A 22,452-nucleotide genomic window follows, 5' to 3' on the forward strand; every position below is an offset into this window, starting at 1 on the left:
TAGACCTAGAAAGAGCATATGACAGGGTGCCAAGAGAGGCGCTCTGGTATTGTATGAGGAAATCTGAAGTGGCAGAGAAGTATGTTGATGACTGGTGCAGGACATGTATGCTCGCTGTGAGACAGTGGTGCGGTGTGCTGAAGGGGTAACAGAGAAGTTCAAGGAGGAGGTGGGACTCCATCAGGGATCAGCTCTGAGCCCCTTCTTGTTTGCAGTGGTGATAACATAGGCTGACACATGAGGTTAGACAGGAATCTCCATGGACCATGATGTTTGCAGATGACATTGTGATCTGTAGTGAGAGCAGGGAACAGGTTGAGAAAGATCTAGAGAGGTGGAGGTATGCTCTGGAAAGGAGAGGAATGAAAGTTAGTCGTAGCAAGACAGAATATATGTGTGTGACTGAGAGGAACTCGGGTGGAACGGTGAGGAGATGAAGAAGTTGGGAGGATTTCAGGTACTTGGGGTCAACAGTCCAGAGCAACGGAGAGTGTGGAAAAGAGGTGAAGAGACGGCTTCAAGCAGGTTGGAATGAGTGGAGAAAAGTGTCAGGGGTATGAAGAGATAGAAGACTATCAGTCAGAATGAAAGGAAAGGTGGACAAGACAGTGGTGAGAGCAGAGATGATGTTTGGACTAGAAACTGTTCCAATGACCAAAAGACAGGAGGAAGAGCTAGAAGTCACAACCTTGTGGTCCAAGGAAGGAAATCTGGCAACGTTATGGAAAGTCAAGGATGAGCGACACATCTGGGGGCATGAAGGTTGGCATGGGAGACTCAGCTATTGTAACAAAAACCGCCATAAGAGTTAATGTTGGATTTGGCACAAAGAACTTTCATGTTTGTTTCAAATGATGTCACCGACCAACATCAAAATGGACCAACATCGTTTTCTCTTACAACAAATGCTCATCATTCCCCCTGGAAAACATGAAACCAGGATGTACTGGAGGAAGAAGTCAAGCCATTAACATCCTTGTAACTTTGGTACATTCTTCCCTATTGTTGTGGATCATTTAATTCCAGGGTGTTTTTTTTGGAGATGTTAACAATCTGGCGGCTATGAACAGAAACAAAGGCATCAATAGTGAAAGACAGACATATTGATGATGATTATGATGGCAGAAGTACAAAAAATAAATACCTCTTTGTGTTTTCATTCAGAGGAACAGCAAATCTATACATTTTAGCAAATGAATGAATGAAGCTTCTTTATATAACTGATCTGAAATCTATAATCACAAGTGAAGACCAACTGAAATGACAATCATCAGCATATTCAGTCACCAATAGATCTGAATAATTAAAATGTTCTCCCGAGTCAGAAAAAAACACCTTTGGAGAAATTATTCAAGATTCTTTTTTTCTACAAAAAATATGTTATATTTTAGTAAATTAACTTGTTAAGTTTTCATATGAAAACTGTTGTGGGACTGGATGTGCTAAAATGATTGTTATAATGACTATAGATACATATATCTATCTATCTATCTATCTATCTATCTATCTATCTATCTATCTATAGATAGATAGATTTGTGTGTGTGTGTGTGTGTGTGTGTGTGTGTGTGTGTAAAAGTCTACATCCAATATCAGAAAAAAACATCTGTTTAAGGAAAAGGAGAAAATGAGCAATTTCAATAACTGGACACTGACTTTTTAAGGAGAGCTCAGGGAGGATAGATTTATTAAAATGGTATTAAATAATTATAACATCAAATAAATAATTGGAGCATGACAGGCCAAAAAAAAAAAAAAAAAAGAAAAAAAAATCAGATTTAAGGTTTTCTGTTTTCACTGCATAAAAAATGTAAAGAGTCATTCATTTTACACAAATGAAGTTTGTTCATTCACAATCATGCCGCCAGAAATTGCACAATGTAGGTCTGAAAAAGCTCCGTTAATAGATGTTTACATAACTGTGTTTCTTTTGCCATACATTTAAATAACACACATTATATCAAGTGAAGTGGAAAAGAAGCACAGAAGAAGCACAGCTAGTGGACTTCCTGTGTGCGGTGCGAGTTTGAGGAGAACATTTTAGCCTCGTCACCTGGGATCCGTACAAAAAGCTCTTTACACCGACAGACCTAAGCTTCTCCAAAACATTTATGTTGGAAAAAAAACCAAACAAACCTTACATAACAATCGAATCGTATATTTCCCTGGTTTGAAATGAAAAGGCGGCCAAAAAGAACCACTGGGAGCATAAAACCAAAATGTTGTCATGGTGATAGTGGCTCCATCTTGGGTTCTCCAGAAGACAAAATGTTTTTCGGAGACCAAGGTTTGAAATCTGCATCTGGATGCTTTTTGGGATGATTGTCATCATCAGGATAGAACAACTGCCATCAGGTACCCGATTGCCACATTTTAAGATGTAGATGATGTTTGATCGCAGGTCCGTCTTTTTTACTCTTGTCAATGGATCAACCGAATTTGTGTTGATTATTAAAATTCTTAACTAATGATGAGATCAAGTGTTCCTAGTTTTGTGTTCATATAGATTCAATTCTATATTGATTTATTCGTCTCTTAAACACAAACCGGATAAAACAAATCCAGATAAAACCATGGACTGCTAAAATCAGATCACCAAACTCAATAATACACTTTACCCGATCCATTATTTTGATCTCATTAAACAACATTGAAAAATAAAGAATGTGAACCAGGAGACGGTTTAGTTACTAAGAAAACTGGGAGGTCTTGAGGTTTGACCAAAACAGCATTTTGTCCTCAAGAAAAACAGACCCATAAGATCCTAAAATGGCAAACCATAATAAAACATAATTAACTCATTGTAAAAGCACTAACGCTTAGTTTAACAAGTGATAGGAGGGACAGTGAATTGAAGGACCTGCTTTTCCCTCCAACAGGAATAAACTTGGCGCCTCAATCGAATAAAAACGCATCTGATGCACAAATTTAGAAAGATTATTTCAAATGTGTTGCTATTGTTTTGCTAGGACTGCTGCGGTTGTGAAAAGAAACGACAATGTCGCCGCTCGTAACCCTGTCTATTGACTTTTCAGCTTCAAGGTAAACAACCCTCCCGTCTGAAAATAATAATAATGGGCCGATTTCAGTCGACCCCATTTTTGCAACAAAAAACGCCCCGCCCCATTTTTTTTTTACACACATATATATGTATATATTTAAAAATGTTTTAACAACTGTTTAAATTGCATTTAAAAATACATACCCATAGTTTATATGTTGTTCCTTTTTTTGGGACTAGTTCTCATCATGCTACATTTATTTTATTTGATTATTTAGCAAAAAAAAACCAAACAAACAAACCATACAATTCAGTATTATGTGTGAAACACTTCATAAATGTGTTTCAAAGGCCAAGTCAAGCTTTATTCAAAGCTAAGAATTAGGTACTCCCACTGAATTCTCCCTTTTTTGAGCCAATACAAAATAACAAAGATATGTGGCCGGATTTGGGGTTATTTAAAGGTGAGCGGAGAACTAAAATGGTTCACCGCCCTGGATGCAGGACCTGCTAAAATATTGAAAGGGCTCTTGAGTCCCTGCAGTTACAGCGCCTGGGATGAGAAAGTAGCAAAAAAAATAAAAAATAGAAAAAAATAAGGATAATGGAGCAAGACTGAGAAGCTGTTTTTGCAGCTCATATTATGCAGGGTCTCAGAACCTTCCGTTCCAGGGCAAGTATCGAAAAATGATCCAGTCATCCAAACCAGGTTTATTAAACATCTGACTTTAAATGTGGCCCATATTGTTCTGAAATGACAGTCGACTTGACCTTCCCTGAACTGTGATTCCGCTGAAGAGTTTTCTTTCATAAAAACAAAGCAAAAAAGAAAAGGTGCCAGAGACACCCGATCCCTATGACGCCGTTTCTCTCCTGTTTATTTACTATCTGGACTTCCTTGCCCACTTGACTTAATGTGCTTTCCTGCTAATTTCAGCGTTTTCAAGCTGGACTGAAAAAGAATTCAAAACAACAACAACCACAACAACAAAACACTTAATATATTTTTTTTTTTCAATTTCAATATACAATTGTCAAAGTGAAAAATTAGGGATTTTTTTTTTTTCCTTTCTTAAATTGATATTTGAACGTATAATTCAGTCATTTTTCTTTTAAAACAGGCTATATTTAAACACATCTATTACACTTGTATTTTGGTTCCCTGATCCCCACCACCTTGCTGATAGCCAACCAAACAATCCCACGAGGGGGTTCTTTGAAATCTAAGAGCTGTCGGTTTGTGTTGCTGTTCGATCACGCAAAGCCTCTTTCCCCTATAAAAATGACCACTATTTCGGCGTACAAAATGTGTTGAATAGTCCAAAATACATGTTAAACTTCTTCAGAAAATCCATAAAAACATGGTCAAACGTGTTTATAACACTGTAGATAGCACCGGAATACAAAGAAGACATATCTGAGACTCACAAGAAAAGAGAACAATCACAGACGCACAAAGTCCTGACAGTGACACAACAGTTGAAAACAAACTGAAAAGGAAACATTTTACTGCGCGTGTTGTTTCGACTGATGTGAGCCCAAATCATTCAGTTCAAAACAAGGCAAGTAATAATATCATATAAAAAACATGGTATAAATTATTCATAATTGGAGTATAATAGTATGAAGATTGTGATATGTTAATTAGTTTGCAAAAGAAGGATGAATGACAAAAATTAGCAATACGTGTTACCATGTTATAAAAATAACTTAAAGGTTTAAACAAAAATAAGGAGGAAATTAAGCCACAATTGTGACAATGCTTGTCTGTAATAAAAATCTCAGTAGCTGCATGATCTCTCAAACTTAAAAAGTTGAGATTAAATATCAAGACACATTAAAGAGTAATTATAGAAAATGAATTCACCATCACAGAGAAATTATTAGACATCAAAAGATCATTTCTCTTTCCGTAAACGTGGTCTTTTTCAAATCATGTTTAACTTCTCATGGATTTGTCTGAACGATTTTAACCAGTTTCTGCCGTGAAGATTAAACCAGATTAATCCGGATTAGTGGCGGGATCATCAGTGTTTGTTTTGGCTCCCAATTTTCTGGCATGAAAATGTCATTTACATTTCAGCCATTTGTCAGAATAAAGAAAGATTAGCCCCTTATTAAAATGGCACGCTTGTTGTCATGGTTACAAGGTAATCAAGTTATTCCCCCCTAAAAGATTTGACTGCTGACGCGCAATGCCTGACTATTAAAGCTTGATAAAAGAAAACCTCCGCCATAGTTTAATCGCCAATGATTCTGCAGTCTTAGCCTATTTTTTTTTTTCCATTTAAAGAGAGTAGAGGAAATATTTCTCTGATTTTTTGATGAAACACAAACACGGCACTGAACCAGTGGAGTTAATAACTTAAAGACTCTGGAAGGTCTGCAGATAACTGCTGTACTGAATGGACTTGCACTCACATCACTCACAACAACAACCTCAAATTATTGCCATATTTTCTTACACAGTCAAGTTCATGGGAACAAGAAGTAATAATATCAATAGAAAAAAAAAAAAGAAATCAGAGCGTTAATCGAGTGTCATTCAAAAGGCCTTTGTCTTTTCTTCACTGACATGGATTTCTTTTAACGTCAGGTCAAACGTAGGTTGTGACCTCCTTGTCAGGGTTCTGATGCTAACTTTCAAATGTTGCTTGTGTTGGTGCCACACAAAAATCCAACATCTACCAATTGTCTAATTGTTAAGATCTATTCAAGGTGACTTCTAAACTGATTTTTTTGAGTATTTTTTGGAACAAAATGATTTGAATCAAGACAAATGTCTTGACTTCAACATCAGTAAGACACGTATTTATCTTCTAAATGACACGGGAAATCAGTGCAACATGTGACACCAAGTCTTTCTGAGATGTCCGTTCCGAGCTGGGCCGGTGCCATTCATCAGAAGATAATGCAACGTAATAAGTTAATTAATCAACAATTAAAAAAAGACAGAAAAATAGAATCAAAACAGCAACAACAGTAAAATAAAACAACAAAAACAAACGATTGACCCTTTGACTGGCACTGAGAAAGTTGGGTTTGCTTATATATAGCTGGGAAAAACCTGCTAAAAATAGGCAAACACCATGTGTTAAAAACACTGAATTTATGTTTTTTTTTTTCTGCACTATTTCATTCATATTAAAGATAAATAGATCCTCAAGTCAATTATTTCTATGCATTCTGTAACATGGTCAAAGTTCAAGCATGTATATCAACTCTTAACCTTGCAAGTTGTAGCACAGTGATGTAGCAATTTACTATGATTCACAGTACGCATTGTTTTTTGTTAAACTTCTTTTTAATAAATCTTATATCTCTGTCGTTAGAGTTTTTTTCTTTTGTTTAAACATCTCTATGATATAATTTTGTCTCGATAGTTTTAAACGCTAGACGTTCTAACTTTTATCCGAATAAATTACTTTCTCCAGTGAAGAATACAATACACTTTGAAATTCGAAACAAATAATCCCTGTCTTTTTTTTAAGTTAATATGACTCTATACATTCACGATGAGTATCTTTGTGTACTAAATACCTTCAGCCAAATGTGGCGGTTATTGATATAGATATATTGAGATAGATACAGTTTTGATAAAATTAGCACTCACTGAATTCTGTGTTCAAATGATTTCGATTTTGACCCTGCAGGTAAACGTTTTCCCGCCTCCTCTGAAAAGCAAAATAATCTTTAGCTTGTTGATTGGTCTTGTCAAGACAACTCCTCACTTCACAATTCACAGCATTCAAATGGATTTCAAATGACTGCTAATCTCAATGTGACATTACACAGCATCTATTACACTGATGTTATCGACACGCTGAGTTTTGACTCTAAAACACACTGCACAAACATGTACAACAAAGAACGTGGCCTTGATAAGAAATGCAATTGTACAAAAGTTTACTTGTTTTTCCGCGTTTTCCTTTCTTTTTCCCCTCAGAGGTTCAAACTTTAAATGCTTCCATTGTCTTTGATTTTTTTTTTTTTTTTACGCTGTCACAGCACAGTTCCATCGTATCTGAAGAGAAGAACCATCTTGTGAAAACTTTGTTGAATGTTTTTGGGATAAAAAAATTGGACATTAGGAAGAGCTGGTGAAATGGAGAGTAAGAGCCTGGTCAGACTAGCGTTGACGCTAGCGATTTCATTTCAATGTTTGTAAGGCAGACAATCTTCGAAGTAGAGCGGGTCAAGCACAAAACAAAACAAAACAAAAAAAAAAAACGCCAGTATGTTCAGGCTATTTCTCACATGTCAATATATTATGACTCATCATCCAGATCTACCTTTTTCTACCGAATCCGCATCCCCAACTTAACAACCTCAGCCCTTCTTTTTGTTTGCAATTTTGAAACTCTGACTTCAACAAAACATCGGACACAGATAGGGGTTGTGTGTTAAATAAATGAGGTCCAACCCCTGATCAGAGCACAACGCTAACCCTTTACATTGGGTTTAAATATGTGATAGTCAGACTTTTCTTGTTTTAAACTGAGAAATCTCAGAGGGTTCCTTATTTGTGAGGTATCAAAACATTGGTGTTTGATGTCTTTGAGGTCATTTGCCTTATTTATAATTCTATGTACTGCTGTGTGCCTTAAACATAAAGACATTGCAGTGCTAATGTTGAGACAAACCATAATATTTACCATATTACCCTAGAAAGACAGTCATCTCTTAGTTGTTTCCTGTAGCCAAAGAAAATAAGCAACGCATTTAGTTGCTTGCTGTCGATAAAAACGATATATAATGTCTTAAAAATTAACCATTTTTCATCAATACGCATAGAAATTTGAAAAGAAAATGATCAATGTCATATATAATCTTAACCCCCTGAATACAAAACATATATCCTGAAAGTGAAACAAAATCAAAATTATTAATGACTGCAAACCTTCTAATACCATACCTGATTAGATACACCTCTCTTGTGGTTTTGCGAGCATATTCCCTCCTGTGTGCATCAAATACATACAACTTTTCTGCTAATAATCTGATAGCCCTGCTATACCAGACCCTCTTCAACATTGTTAGCAGTAAACATATGCTAACCTCTTCTCAATACAATTTTGATTTGAGGGATTCCAATAAATTAAAGTTGACACCAACTCAATAAATACACATCAATCTGCTAATTGCCTTGCTGTTGAGTCTTGCGCTTTTACGGACATTTAATAAATACAGCCAAATTGATGTCCTTTGCGGATATGTTCTGATGTTCAGTGCCGTCAAACATTAGCAGGTTGCTAGGCTACAGGCAGCTAGCATGAAATTTGTCAAATGGTAACTGATGAGCGTTGCTGCTGGAGATGAAAACCTCGAACACAGCAATAACTCCAGGTAGATACAGAACTTAAATGAGCATTTGTATTAAAATTCAACCTAAATGGAACTGATGAAGCCACAATCATCCCTCAAACTTACTTCTAGCATAAAAGATAGCTTAGTTTAGCTGGTTAGCCTCATTACATTCGTGGCATGTTACTGGTTAGCTAGCCTGCTAAAACCATAATATACTGTGCAAGGTTTAGGTGAAAAGACCTCTTGATTTACATTGAATTTTTAATGCCCTTTGAAGCCCTAGGATCTTCTCTAGTAGCTTAAAATATAACTGGGGGAAGAAGTTGAAGCCTGTATTTTTTTTTCGTTGGCCCTAAAGTCATCTGAAGCACAACACGTCAACAGCATAACAAGCCTTTAACATGCAGCCAGAGTTTCATTTGCTACGACCCTGACATCATCAGGATGTTTTCAAGTCTGACCAGGCACCGAGAGACGACTGACGGGGGGAAACTTTGAGATGAAGGTCAGTCGAGACACTGAAAGTCGTATGCGCCCTGCTCATCCGCAAAAAAAAAAACAACAAAAAACAAATAAACAAAGAAGTATTCTACTGAAGTGAGGCTTCAATCTTCAGCCAGCTGAAGTGTTTGAAGTTTATCATTTTAAGTCTCTGAAGCTATGTGTTGTCATTCTATCAAAAAACTGGAAAAAAAAAAAAAAAAAAAAAAAAAAGAAATCTGTTCTTGGAAAAAAAAAACAAAAAACTGGGGATAACAGAGGCCTACAACTCCTGGCTGGTAAAAAAATCCACAGAAGCTCCATTGGTTTCTGCTTCAGTCCTGTCTGAAGACTCGGAGCGTTCACTCTTCTCCTCTTTAGTCTGTGAAACTACAAAAACAAGCAACACTGACATTTCAACAGACTTCAGGTTGAACTTGATAGTAAACATTTGTCAGCAAATATCCCGCAAAGAAAACTTATTTAAGATCCCGCTGCTTCGTTTAGCTTTGAAGGGCTCTTTCTGAAACCAAAATTATGTCAGCTTGAACATAAAAACCAGAATAACAAAGCAAAATATGTCTTCACATTAAAGCTGGCTTATTCATCAGCTCATCAAAGAATCTGTGTTTACATTTCTGCGGTAGGATGTCTGCTCAGTCTGAAATCGCACCATCAAAAAAAATCATTTGTTGGCGAGACTAAAATGCTGATGTGACGAGGTTCTTCGTTTCTTTGTTTGATACAACTAAAAAAAAAAAAAAAAAACTGAACGAGGCTGCAGTAACTGAAATCACAGAAACACTGTCTGAGAGCTCAAACAAGAGAGGGTGATTTGAAAATTAGAGAAGATAAAGTAAGGGGATAATCTGAGAGTAAAAAGGGGGGTTAAGATTATTGCATGAGGTTTGGCATTGTATTCACACCTCAAGATATAGCAACTATTACTGCTGTTATTGCTACAGCTATCATTTGATGCACAAGTATAAGCCAGCATTTAAGATAAGATAAGATAGGAACAACTTTATTCATCCCGAGGGAAATTGTTGTGCCAGAGTTACAAGCAAAACATAACAATAATAGATAATAGTAGGAAGGAGGGAGAATAAGAAATACAATAAAATATAAAGTGTCAAGGTTAAGGCTATCAAGTGTTTTTTAAGGTCTTAACAAGTACAAACATTTGAATATTCCCTTCGGCTGAAGGGAGAGGGATTAAATGTCTGATAGCCAAATTACTCCTCAATTCTAGATCCTTATATTTTTCACAAGGTTAAAACAGTAAAATTTCAAATGTAGTATAACACGACTCAAGCGATTCTGTTTTCATGTTTTGATAACTTCTCAGTCACCCAGAAGTACCACTAGGACGCTGTCTGGGTGGTATATTTTGCAGACTTGAACGGGTAGAAAAGTACCTGCTGCTCCCTCTGTGTTCGGGCTGCTCTCGGGATCAGCAGAAGGAGGTCGGGCTGCTGAGGCAGGAGTCGGGGGCGACGGGTAGTCGGGAGACTCGTTCTCGTCCCCCGACAGGCTTCTGGGTACGCCGGTTACCATGGCGCCGGTCAGACTGACGGGTCGCTTGGCAATGGGCAGCTTCCGCTCTGAGAGTTCGAACCAGAAAGAAACACTGCTTCTTTCCTTTTTGGCAGACGTCACAGATATGAGAATATACTCCACTCTATAAAGGTTCAACATTTTAAAGACGACAAATAGATATTTTAGCTAAACTTTAGTCATCGATGTAAAGAGAGTAACCTACTTTTCTTTTGTCCTTTGTACTGCTGAGATTTCTTTCTTTGTTTGGACACTGCTGACTGCAATTCTCTGGTGCCTAAAAACAAGCAGACTAACTAAACACACGCACACACACTTGATCATTTGACAAAAAACTCAAACGTTATGAGACTAGAAAGGAAATGTAAAACCAAGACACTGTTGTTTCAGTGTGCTAGCACTTCTTACATCCTGGCATTCCAAGTTAACACAATAACAATGTCAATTTTAAGGATTTTTTTTTCCCACCAAAACAAAAAAAATCAACTGTGATTTCAGTGAATGGTCCTCACATTTCCTTCATGTTTCACATAATTCGGAATATTCTAGTTTTACAGGTTCTGGTTCAAGTGGACACATTATTTTTGACTCAATGGTATAAAGAACTGTTTATTAGGGAAGCCAGACAGAGTCGTATCATTTATGAATGGGAGATTTCTCATGTTATTTGTATATTTACCTGTAATAGCCACTCTGTGACAACCATTTTTGTGGGATCATTTTGGTATGGCTTCCTCCTCTGACAGTTTCAATGTGAGGGTTTAGACTCGGTCACGGGAGGTTTAAACTAAGGTTGAGTAGGTTAGGGCTATACATTTAGTTGAAACAGGTTAGATTGATGGGCTTGAGAATGAATTGAGTGCTTTCTCTATCATTCCTGTGCAAGTGTGTGTGTGTGTGTGTGTGTCTCGCACCAGCAGTGACAGCTGGTGGCTGCAGCTGGTACCCTGTCAGCTGACACCAACCGACAGGATACAAATCGGGTGATTCGCAGTCCACCCACTGGTCGTACTCGTCTTCCCAGCCGTCGAAGTGGATCCGCAGCATCCGATGGACGATTCGGGTCACCGTTGCGACGCAGACCAACCTGGGCTCCATGAGGTCCACCGCCTCCAGCTTCATCCCAGGACGAAAACCGTGGTTGGGAACCTCCTGATGGAAGAATTCTCATGTATCAATTTTCAGTTGTTTCTGCGTTAATATTATTTTCCTCATCGAATGTGCTGTGATTTCATACAGGTTTTTTTTTTTTAAACACAATGAGTTTGCCACTGAAATATAATTAATTCTGAAATCAGAGAATACATAAATGCATACTGTATGTATACTGCGCACACACATATTTACATCATAAATAATATGATAGTTATTCTTTTTTTGAATAAATACAATACAATCATAACTACATTCACAACTATATTTCAAATAAAAATCAAAGTGTTCTCTTTTGTGGGTCGATAAACTAGTTTCCAAACACAGTTCCAAAAGTTTAAAAAAGTTATAATTATTTTAAGAATGGACACGTTTCTCATCGTTTTGAGAATGTTAGAACCTTGTTGAAAAGGTGGACAGGGGCCGCAACAGACTTTGTCTCCCTCAAGTACTCGAACCACCTGAACGGAAGGTTGGCATAACCTGAAACATCAAAATAAAAATAACCTTGAGTTAAGCCTGAAAGCGGAATTCACTTTGACATTTTATAACATGTCGCATGACATTAAAATGATGACTACGCAATATTTAAAAGTATTGCTTTGAATGTGGGGATATTACAGCACCCCCTGCAGGACGATGAGTGCTGTTGTGTTTTATACTTGCGGTGTTTTCTGGTGACCTAGTTCTTGCGACATAAATAAATTCCTATCAAAGGATTTAAACATAGGGAGAGGCCATTGAGGTGGCCGAGAAAACATTTAAGAGATTATTACAGTGCCACTGTCAAGGGGTAAAAAAACCAAAATAATAAGGAGCGGACCAAAAGTGGCTAAATGATGAACAATGGGTGAATTCTTTTTTTGTCACTGGATGCGGTGACTTTACCTCTGGGTGGGGTTAACTCAATGCTGTTGATCTCGCAGAAGCCAGCAGGGAAGATGGAGGGAGAAGTGGAGTGATAGCAGAACCAGTCTGAGCCATCGGCCGCCTCGGAACCATCAATGCCGATCATCAGATACCCGTCAGCCAGGACCTGGATAGCAAGATGGCTGTTAGGCACGATCAACGGTGCGTCTGGGTTTAATTGACTTTCAGCACTGAGGAGTCAATCTGTCATCAGCGGAGGGACATTAAACTCAGTTTGGGACAGCTGAAACTCCCAGAAGTGGATTTCCAAGATGATGACACATCACATATTTAGTGTGAAATGTAGCAAAACAAACGGAAACAAAACAAAACGTGAAAATTGCTAAATGGAAAACAATACCTTCCTGACGGTGGCAACACAGATCGCCGACAGGTTGAGCGGGTCGATGGCCTCTAGCTTCATCCCATCTTCAAACCAGGAGCCGGTCTGATCCACCTCCTTCACCTGAGAAAGAAGAGTTAAAAAATATGTCAAGATACTGTGTGTCTGCATGGTGCATGCCAATGTTTGTGCTCTAGACGAGTTGAAGATATGAGTTTTTATTTAAAATACAACAAAAAAAAAAACACCAATGATATAAGTATTGCAAAAACCTATCCTGGGGATGGAAAAGGTCATGTGGCATGATTAGCATTAGCATGAACGAAAGGCTAAAATCGCTATAAACAGAAGCATAAGGTGATGAAACTAAGGCCATCACCTTCACGAATAGCTGTCCCGGGGCATCCACCTGACCATCCAGCTTCTTCGACACATCTGGAATCAATAACAATGGTAGTTTCAGTGGATCCGAGCCATTAACTTAGCAGAAAAGAATTCCTGTTCGAGCTGAAGAAGCCTGTCGAACCAGAGGGGAAATGTCTTCGAGGTAAAAAAAAAAAAAAAAAAATCAAGTCAAGTTGCAACGAGAAGAAGATTTTGACAATAATAAAGCAGAGAAGAACCCTCCCAATGTAGAAAAAGAACAAAAAAATAATTAGGCTCCAAGACATTTGTCATAATTAGAACATATTACAACACTTTACCCAGCAATTTTCTTGAGTTTTGGATGGATGATGTGAAGAACACTTGCGGGTTTCAAACTAGATACAATTTTGACATGAAATCCTTTCACGTTTTTACACCGATGGAGGTTTGCAAAATGCAAAAAGTGGTTTAGGTATCGGATTTGTATCAATACATAACAAATCGTGAAATATTTTAATATCTGGGGAAATCCATTGTGAAGTGATATTTTCTTTAATTGTAATAGAAATGTAAACTCAGATAATCAATGCCAATTTTGTGCGATCCTTTTAGCTGATGTACCAGGCTCGAAAAAGGGCGTATACGTACTAAAACACATTGTCATCAGAACACCTTTGCACAGGTGGCAAATGAAGATCAAAAGAATCTAGGTTTTTGGAGATGTTGCCCAGCTGGCCTCACCGGAGCGTTTGAAGCGATGTCCGATGGACCGGGACCAGCCGATGCTGTGAATCAGAGGACTGTACATGTGACACCAGAAGTCATCCGTCCCGTCGTCGCATTCTTCATACACCAGCCGGAGGCGTCCACCGATCACCTGTGGGGACGCAGGTGAGACATTTACACTGGATTTGTCCAAGCAGAGCCTCAAAATACTCTTTTTTTTTTTTTTTTTTTCTTTAGATAGAGTTACGGTACAAAATCAGCAGACAAAAGCATAAGCGTAGATTAGGAAAGCGGAGCCGATATCATTACATTACATTACATTGCATTTGGCAGACGCTTTTATCCAAAGCGGCTTACAATAGATATCCTCGATTGAACACTCATGCAATCTTGTGTATTGTAAGTAGTCAACTGGCAATTAATTACCTGACTAATCATAAAAAAAGAAAACAGCTTACACGACAATGTTTTTTTTTAATAATTTCAGAGAACATATATCTAGAAGAATAACAAATTTGTATTTGCAATAATATATATAATATGTAGATGTGTCACAGTTTGTTTGCAAACTTAATGAAAATGAGAAAAACATTTACCGGAAGTTTAAATTAACACAGGCAATAAAATATACCGTATTTTCTGGACTATAAGCCGCTACTTTTTTTCCTAGGTTTTGAACCATGCGGCGTATACAAAAGTGCGGCTATTCTGTGGATTTTTCTTCCATCGCTAGGGGGTGGAAGTAGAATCCAAAATAAGATAAGACGTATAAATCAATGCAAAGAAGAATAGCAGAAAGAGCAGATAAAAAGCAGATAGAACACGCACGACAAATTACTAACTGGTACTTATTTTCAAATCCTCGCTCCTTCATCATGGAAACCACAAGAAGAAGCTCGTATGATGCAAGTTTTAAGTCGAAGGCCATCGAGCTTGCTAACCACGAAGGAAACGCAAGCTTAGCGTCAATGAATCTATGCTAAGACGTTGGAGGCGGCAGCGGGAGGAGCTCATGTGATGCAAAAAGTCCAAAAAAGCTTTCAAAGGACATAAAAGCGGGTGGCCTGAACTTGAAAATGTCCTGGAGGACATTTCTTTTCAACATAGATATCTGCGGCTTATAGCCTGGTGCGACTTGTATATTTTTTTTTTTAACTTTTTTTTTTTTTTTTTTTTTAATAGAGCGGATGCGGCTTAGTTACAGGTGCGCTCTATAGTCCAGAAAATACGGTGACTGCAATATCTTCCCATGGACTGACCTGCTGGACGAGAGCAACCCGCGTGCGACACAAGTGTGTCTTGTCCACCACTTCCACCCTCATCTGCTTCTTGAATGGAAACTGCATGCTATCCTGCACCTACAGAGGTGGGGAAGGATTATAAGGCAAGAAAACACTCTCTGTACATCCTCACAGGTAATAAGGTAAAATATTTTCATACATCATATATCAAAAAAGGTCTCTGAACTCAACAATTTGGCAGCAACTTTCATAGTGTTTTATGCAAACATGGTATTTATCAGGTAGAGGCTGAAAAGATAAATATTAACAACTATTTTAACAAGATTAATGATATTATCAATAATTATTATTAAAAACTTTTCAGATCAACAGAAAGGTTTGCTTTGTGTAGCAAAAATAACATGTCACTCATCACTTTGCAAATTTGCTTATTAAGAAAAACACTTAAAACACTTTATAACCTTGACTTTGACACTTTATAGTTTTATTTGTACTTCTTATTCTCCTCCCCTTTTTTTTACTGTTTGTACAATTTCCTACTATTATTTATTATTGTTATGTTTTACTTGAAACTCTGGCACAACAATTTCCTTCGGCATAAATAAAGTTGTTCTTATTCTTATTCTTATAAAGCTTAATGTACAGTATCACACAAACATCTTTTTGAGTTAGATCAGTGGTGCTCTATTGTTGTTCGGAAAGATTGTGAAAGATTTGTAAATGTAATTGCTTTAAGCGTAAATTTTATTTTGAAAATATGAGGTAGAATACAACCATGACGGCTTCAGGACAGCCTGTTAAAAATGCGGTTTCACGGGGTAAAAATCAAAACTTGATCAAGTTTGGATACGACACCTTGGAGGCAAAGTCAGGCGGCAGCGTTTTGGATCCTGTTAGACGTTTGATCAGAAAGCTCTTCCAGTTGGTGAACCTGTGCAGGATGGCTAAAGTGCAAACACACACACATGCACATATATGAACACAGGGACATACATTTACATAGTTCAATTTCAAAAGCAATTTAAGACTGACCGTAATTGTCAGACTTGAAAAAGTATTTTAAGAAATTATGTTGATTTTGCCAACACTTGAAGCATTAAAAGAAATAGAATAGAATCGAATAAAATAGAATATCTTTGTTGTCACTGTTTAAGTAACAATTAAATCGGCTTGGCATCTTCTGTTCAGCAGCATAACAAAGGAGTGAAAACAAGGCAGATAAACATCAACCTAAGAATATATACTCTACTAAAAAGAAATAATCATCTTTGTTGTGGAGTCAACAAGGTGACATACTATGAATTCATATTCTTCCCTGTACACGGCTTCTCTAACACTAAATCTTCCGTCATCACTCTGTGTCTACCTGATGATGTTAATCTCAAACTGGGGTGTTTTTATAAGTAAACTGCAGATGCAAAACATCTGACTGTAGACTGAAACCACCCGTCCAACCTTTTATTGGCTCCTCTAACAAAGCAGAAGTCACGTGATCATGTGTCAGTAACACCTGTGCGATAAACACTTTTGACAATCCTAGAAATTGTACGTACATGGAGAATGACCAATATTATCAGTGTTAGTGAGCTAAAGCTACTGGCCCTCTTACATTGTGGGGGGACCAGTGGTTTCCCGCCAGCAGCACACCAACCAACTGGATGGATATCTGGAACGCAGAGGTTTAACCAGAAATCTCGTGTGGAGTCGCCGTCAAAGCCCTCATATCGCAGCAGCGCCTTGAAACCTGCACACACACACGCATACAAACACACACAAGCAAGAACATGAAATACAGGGGCTTTGTTTTTTGTGACATCATGTCCCTCATGTATTGAAATTCACAATATCTGAGTTGAAAATATTACAAGCCATTAAGATAAGATAAGATAAGAACAACTTTATTTAACCCGAAGGAAATTGTTGTGCCAGAGTTTCAAGCAAAAACAAAACAATAATAGATAATAGTAGGAAGGAGGGAGAATAAGAAATACAATAAAATAAAAATTATCGAGGTTAAGGCTAACAAGTGTTTTAGGTACAAAGATTATGAAAGCATCTCGGATATTCTGAAACAAACTCAAGCTCTACCACAGACTCCAGTTGCCCAGTCGCACACACACTTTCCCTGATCATTAAAAACATGTTCTTTAGAAAGACAATTGAAATGTAAAAAGGCTATTATCATTTGGATTACACCAACGCTGGAAAGTGAAACATTGCTCATTATCTTTAAGCTTGATAATGTATGATCTTATGCCTTGGTGGATGAGTGTGTGTGTGTGTGTGTGTGTGTGTGGATGTTCACCTGCTAGTTTGATAATGCCTGCAATCCAATAGACCTTCATGGGCAAACCGCTGTCGGTGTTTGGGACTTCAACTCGAACACCCTCGCTGATGTCTGACCAGGACTTCCCCATTGGGACCTGAAAACATAAAGCCATTATAATCTTAGAAAAATATTTTTAGAAGAGACAAGAGCTGATATTTTTACTTTGCTGTTCCATGTACTTTGAAGAGAAGTCTGACTGGAGTGTCTTTCATAAATAATAAACCTTTTATTTCTTTTTTTAACCCCTATTTCTCCTCCATTTTTCACAAAATCGACATCCTACATGAGTAGAAAGACTTTCAACTGGAGAAAAAAAAAAAAAAAAAAAAATCACATCTGAAAAACCCATCCTTAAAACCCAAGCAGACATTTTCTTTCCATCTTGCCTACAAACCTGAAAACGTCTAAAAATCGTCATCGCAATTTTACTGCACCAGTCATTTTGATGATCTCATTGCCATCAATGTTTCACAGTAAGACATTGTAATGGTGAAGACATGAGGTGTTATATTGTTTGAGTACATGTGTGTGTGTTGGGGGTGTGTGTGTGTGTGTGTGCACATCTTGACCCACATGTTTGAAACAGCTGACTGGGGCTCCCATTATATCACCATCTCCGAGGTATCGACCCCAGTCGAATGTATCCAGAGGAACTGCAGGGTGCAGCATAGAATGAGAAACCATTAATAACTAAAATAATATGTAATCAACAAAACATTTCATCACATCATAATTGAGAAACAAAGAGCTGAATTCAAGACTCGAAAGTTTTTATCGTCATTATGCAAGCAAAATGAAATTTCGTCATACTGACTTTGCGGCGTGCAAATAATTCTTTGGTAATTCAAAGATAAAAACGTTGTTATTTTAGAAATGCAGTCATTGTCTCACCCTTCCTGATACTGGGCTGGTTGTTCTGATTCTGAGAGACAGAGGCCAGTTTGGTCACGAGAGGCTGTTTCTGGAGAACCTTGGCTTTCTTAGTAGGAGGCTTCCCCTTTCGAGAGACAGACAAAAGAAAGTCATACGAACTGCATCGCACTCCTGCAAAACACAAACAAGACAGTATAAATCTTTTCCTAATCTAATTCCTGAGTAAAAGCCGAATGATCACATGTTAATAACTGTGGCGTAGTTGTAATGATCTCCCATTATATGCACAAATATGCACAGGTGTTGTTGATAATTGGTATTATCGTCATAATGTGTGTGTTGGGATTAAAACGTTAATCCGATGTAAACAACATCGGAAATGTGTTGCAAAGTCAAAGAGGGGGTTATTAAATATCAGTTTGCTCTTTTCGTCAGCTCCAACCTGGTCTGAGGCGGATTACTTTAAAAAGACCATAAGGGTTTTGTTTGAAATAAAAAAAATGACCACTGTCACAAAAAGAATAAATAAATCTAATTTTACCTGGCATGGACAAGTGAATAACAAAAATGTCCCTCTATACCTTTATTTATCAGCAAACAGTGCAGTGAGGGTAAATATTGCACAGTGTCAGTGGTCACACCTGCAGTCTGGCGAGGATACTGGCCTTCTTGGAGTTGGACGAGTAACTTCGGGAGCAGGAGACGCTGCAGAATCGCTTTGTTTTACTGTAGAAAGCATCTCGGACGCCTACCATGCCGCACATTTCACAGGTTGCTGAGGACAGATGAGAAAATAAACATAAGATAAACCATAAACACTGACAATTGAGTTTGATTTTTTTAAATTGCTATCATTTCCTGACATTTTTCTTGATACACATAGATAATAAACTGAGTACGTTAGCAAGAAATCAGTGAGTTGCTCATGATAACGCACCACCATCACCAAACAACAACAACAAATGTAATACTACTTCAATTTGGGCATATCAGAAAACTACATCTATTAGATAAAAAAAAAAATAATAATAATAAATCGCAACAGGTATACAAATAAACTTAACTGTTATTTGTGTCACTTGACCCTGCATTATTCAAACACATTCAATACCATGAAAAAAAATCATTGACAGTTTGTACTTTAAGGAATTTTCCTACTTATATGGTGAAAATATTGCCTTTTGTTTTTTGAAAATGAATTTCCATATAGTGCTCTGCAATTATTAAAAAAAAATTGCAATAAGCAATATATACCCAACAGACTTAGGAACACCACATAAGTAATAGTTAGACAGTGGAAATATATACTTATCGGAATTTAGAGGTTGGATCAGTGACAAAGTGTGAGACTGAACTGTTTAAAAAACTGCATTTAAATTTATTATACTGTCTGACAACTAGTAATGGTTACCATCTTGTTTGTCAGACTACATTAACCCGCTCAACTTGTATGACTAACAGACTCTAGAAGTTTGCATTCATTTTTACACGGGGTTTTGCTCGATTTCTTTCCGAAACGTGAAAATGCGACTGATGAATTTGAAGTTAAGGAATCATAAAAACGAGATAATAAGCGCTCCAAACACACTAAAACGAACAACTACGAATTGCATGTGTCACTTATAGAAGAGTACATATTTTCTGGAGCTATTTAGAAGATGCTGACTGACCCATTCCTGCCTTGCCGTCAGGGTATGTGTACAGCTGCCCGTTGGTCTTGATGAGCGTCAGGGCGGAGGTGGGGCTGAACTGAGCTCCAACCCCTCCGCCACTGCTCAGCTCCTCTTCCTCGCTGTCGTCGCCGCTGGAGGCGCCACTGGCCCCGCTGGACTCACTGCTGCAGCTGCTTTGCTCCTCCTCCACGCCGTCCAGCATCCCAAAGGAGTCCCGCCGCTTTCTGGACGGATACTCTGCCTGAAGATGGAAAATGCAATGCCATTTACAGTAACAGGAGAACTTTAAAACCTGAGGGATTTTTTTTTTTTTTTTTTTTTGCCAGGGACACATCTTTTGCTATATTCTCATTTACAGACTGATTTTTCCACACTTGTGCTGGAAGGTGGCAAGAGGGTGTTTACACTGAATAAACACAGGAAGCGGTGTAACACGTCATGGTGTCACTGTATGGTCTGATTCCCGAATTTGACAATGTGTATTATTAAAATAAGTAAAATGATCTGAATATCAGTTCGACTAAACTCTTGACACCCACAACACAAGAGGGCACAGTAGGTTTCTAATTTTGACTTGACTGACCTTTAGTTGATCCTAAGGTTCACTGGTCTGCATTAAAAAGGGAAAATCTCAGATTTAATTTAGCCTGAATCAAAATGAAGAATGAACAAGAAATTCACTGCAAATCTGCCAGAAATTTGCTGCAAAATACATTAGAAATGAACCCCCTGACAATTTGCCAAATAAATTACTGCAAAATGAGATTTGGTGATTTGCAATTGTTCATTATTTCACTTGCAGATTAGGACAAGGCTTTGCAATGACGGAGCATCTAAGCTAGATTGCAAGATTGCAAAGGGATCATTTTTGGAATACAAAAGTATCTAACCGAGAGGTTTTTTCTCAGGATGTAACAAAGCAATGTTAGAATGTGACGTACCAGATGTCTTTTAGAAATAATCATATCAGATACAGCTTCCACAGCATTTCTTCATCAAGTGACAGTTCATGCTGCCCATCAAACTAAAGGACAGGTTTGGCTGTAAAAGTCGTTTAAAGGACAAAAGAAAATAAACAGGTGTTTTGTTTTGGTAAAAGAGCAGACGAGCAGAACGGGCAAAAACAAATCCACGCACGCCGGCAGGTGTTTATCTTGCATCACCGCAACGCACGGAGAAAATAACGCACAATAACGCGGGGGATTTTACAAGAAATGACCTCTACTGTTGCGCGAATTCCAAGTGTCTCTCCCCATCGGAAAGAACCCGTTTGATAAAGAGCACAATTGCAGACTGTTTGTGTTGTTTGTTTTTAAGCTAAACTTTTATCCGGCTAACATTTATAGCATTTCGAACACACTGTCGGTCGGTGTTGATTGTATTCACCTTGCAAGTCACCGCATTCGCGGGAACGATGCGGCGGGGAAACAGCGAGGTGAACGTTTCGCGATTTTTCCGGTTTCATATAAAAGGCATTTTGGGTGCATTTATACCGAGCTTAAAACAAAAATAATGCCAGGAAGGTTAGTGTTTTCGCTGAGACGTGTGCCTACGTCAAACAAGCACAGACAGCAAAAATAATCAAAGGATTTGACATCAAGTTTCGGGGTAGAAAAACATTAAACCACAGGCATTACAGACTGAATTAACGAGTAATTTGCAGAGTTAACCCCGCCGAATTAACGGATATATCCCTGTATTAATTACTAACGTCTTGATATTCACTTGTGAGTGTCAAATAACTAATAAAGAGCACGTTCACTTAAAAGTATGAGATTTCTCAAGGGAGTTTGCTTGACTTGCTGTCAACGGTGGACAACCCCCACGACAACAACAATGTGTACAAATGCGGGTTCCCGCGGGTGAGACAAGCCGCACGGCTCACCAAATCTCTGGGGTTTTCCATGGGTTTGGGCCACCGGGGGACGCGCTGTCCGACAAAAACACAAAAACCCGCCGATACAACCATTAAAACCCAGCGGCAGACATATCAACAAAATTAGCATACTTTACGCTGCGCATGCGCTGTGACCGCAACCGCCCGCTCATTGGCTGCGGCTTCTGCCTCGTATGTGACTGCGACAAGAGACCGTGAGTCTGTTAGCGCCCCCTGCTGGTCATTGTGTGCAATTACAAGTGTTTTGAAAAATAGAATCTTGCATTGGCATCAGTGTCCATTTTATTTAGGTTAATATTCATATATTTATTCTTATGTTTTTTCTTTCTTTCAGGCAACTTCTCTTATATTTAGTTGACATTTTACTTCACTTGCATGATAGCGTCCCTTTTTAAATTTTCACTGGAATACCAACCTTACTAGTCAGACTTTTTCTATTTTTTCAATTTTTCTATTATGGGTATTTCAAAACAGTCATTTGCCATTTTACAAGTTCAGATTTTATTCAGCATTTTATCATAATCTCTAGAACAACTTCTTACCCTTACCGTTTTTTCAGTGGGTGAAACCTATGGGTGATCTTTTGCAAATTGTGTTTT

The 22,452-nt window shown here is 37.9% G+C and overlaps 1 protein-coding gene across 5 annotated transcripts; it reads right to left on the reverse strand.

Moving 5' to 3' along the window:
• Positions 1-1,655: 1,655 nt before the first annotated feature.
• LOC147230704 (MBT domain-containing protein 1-like) lies at positions 1,656-21,969 on the reverse strand. 5 transcript variants are annotated; one of them, XM_086154190.1, is made up of 20 exons: positions 21,842-21,969; positions 20,898-20,997; positions 20,540-20,566; positions 19,954-20,197; positions 18,925-19,058; positions 18,302-18,407; positions 17,984-18,063; positions 17,387-17,504; positions 16,691-16,825; positions 15,937-16,025; positions 15,100-15,198; positions 13,856-13,991; positions 13,128-13,183; positions 12,767-12,871; positions 12,385-12,532; positions 11,897-11,979; positions 11,259-11,496; positions 10,550-10,621; positions 10,206-10,391; positions 1,656-9,177 (listed from the first exon to the last, which is right to left on the reverse strand). In XM_086154190.1, exons 4-20 carry the CDS (start codon positions 20,156-20,158, stop codon positions 9,071-9,073), a joined length of 2,097 nt encoding a protein of 698 aa, XP_086010316.1. In that variant the 5' UTR covers positions 20,159-20,197; positions 20,540-20,566; positions 20,898-20,997; positions 21,842-21,969; the 3' UTR covers positions 1,656-9,070. The 5 variants fall into 5 exon arrangements, with proteins under 5 accessions (XP_086010316.1, XP_086010314.1, XP_086010315.1 ...); XM_086154188.1 differs by lacking the exon at positions 20,540-20,566; XM_086154189.1 differs by lacking the exons at positions 20,540-20,566; positions 20,898-20,997 and having other exon boundaries at positions 21,842-21,907.
• Between the last annotated feature and the right edge of the window lie 483 nt (positions 21,970-22,452).

The sequence above is a fragment of the Fistularia commersonii genome, chromosome 10 (assembly GCF_037954325.1).
Source record: "Fistularia commersonii isolate RoL2024-O1a breed Wild chromosome 10, RoL_Fcom_v1.0, whole genome shotgun sequence".
NCBI lineage: Eukaryota > Metazoa > Chordata > Actinopteri > Syngnathiformes > Fistulariidae > Fistularia > Fistularia commersonii.

Bases quoted from the DNA above. Each gene is read 5' to 3' on its own strand.
- LOC147230704 (XM_086154187.1), bottom strand. From the start codon at position 20,290: ATGTGTCCCTGGCAAAAAAAAAAAAAAAAAAAAATCCCTCAGGTTTTA. The intron at 18,064-18,301 runs GTGAGACAATGA...TGCACCCTGCAG, and splicing joins CCAGCCCAGTATCAGGAAGG to TTCCTCTGGATACATTCGAC. The intron at 13,184-13,855 runs GTGAGGCCAGCT...TATTGATTCCAG, and splicing joins ACATCGCTTCAAACGCTCCG to ATGTGTCGAAGAAGCTGGAT.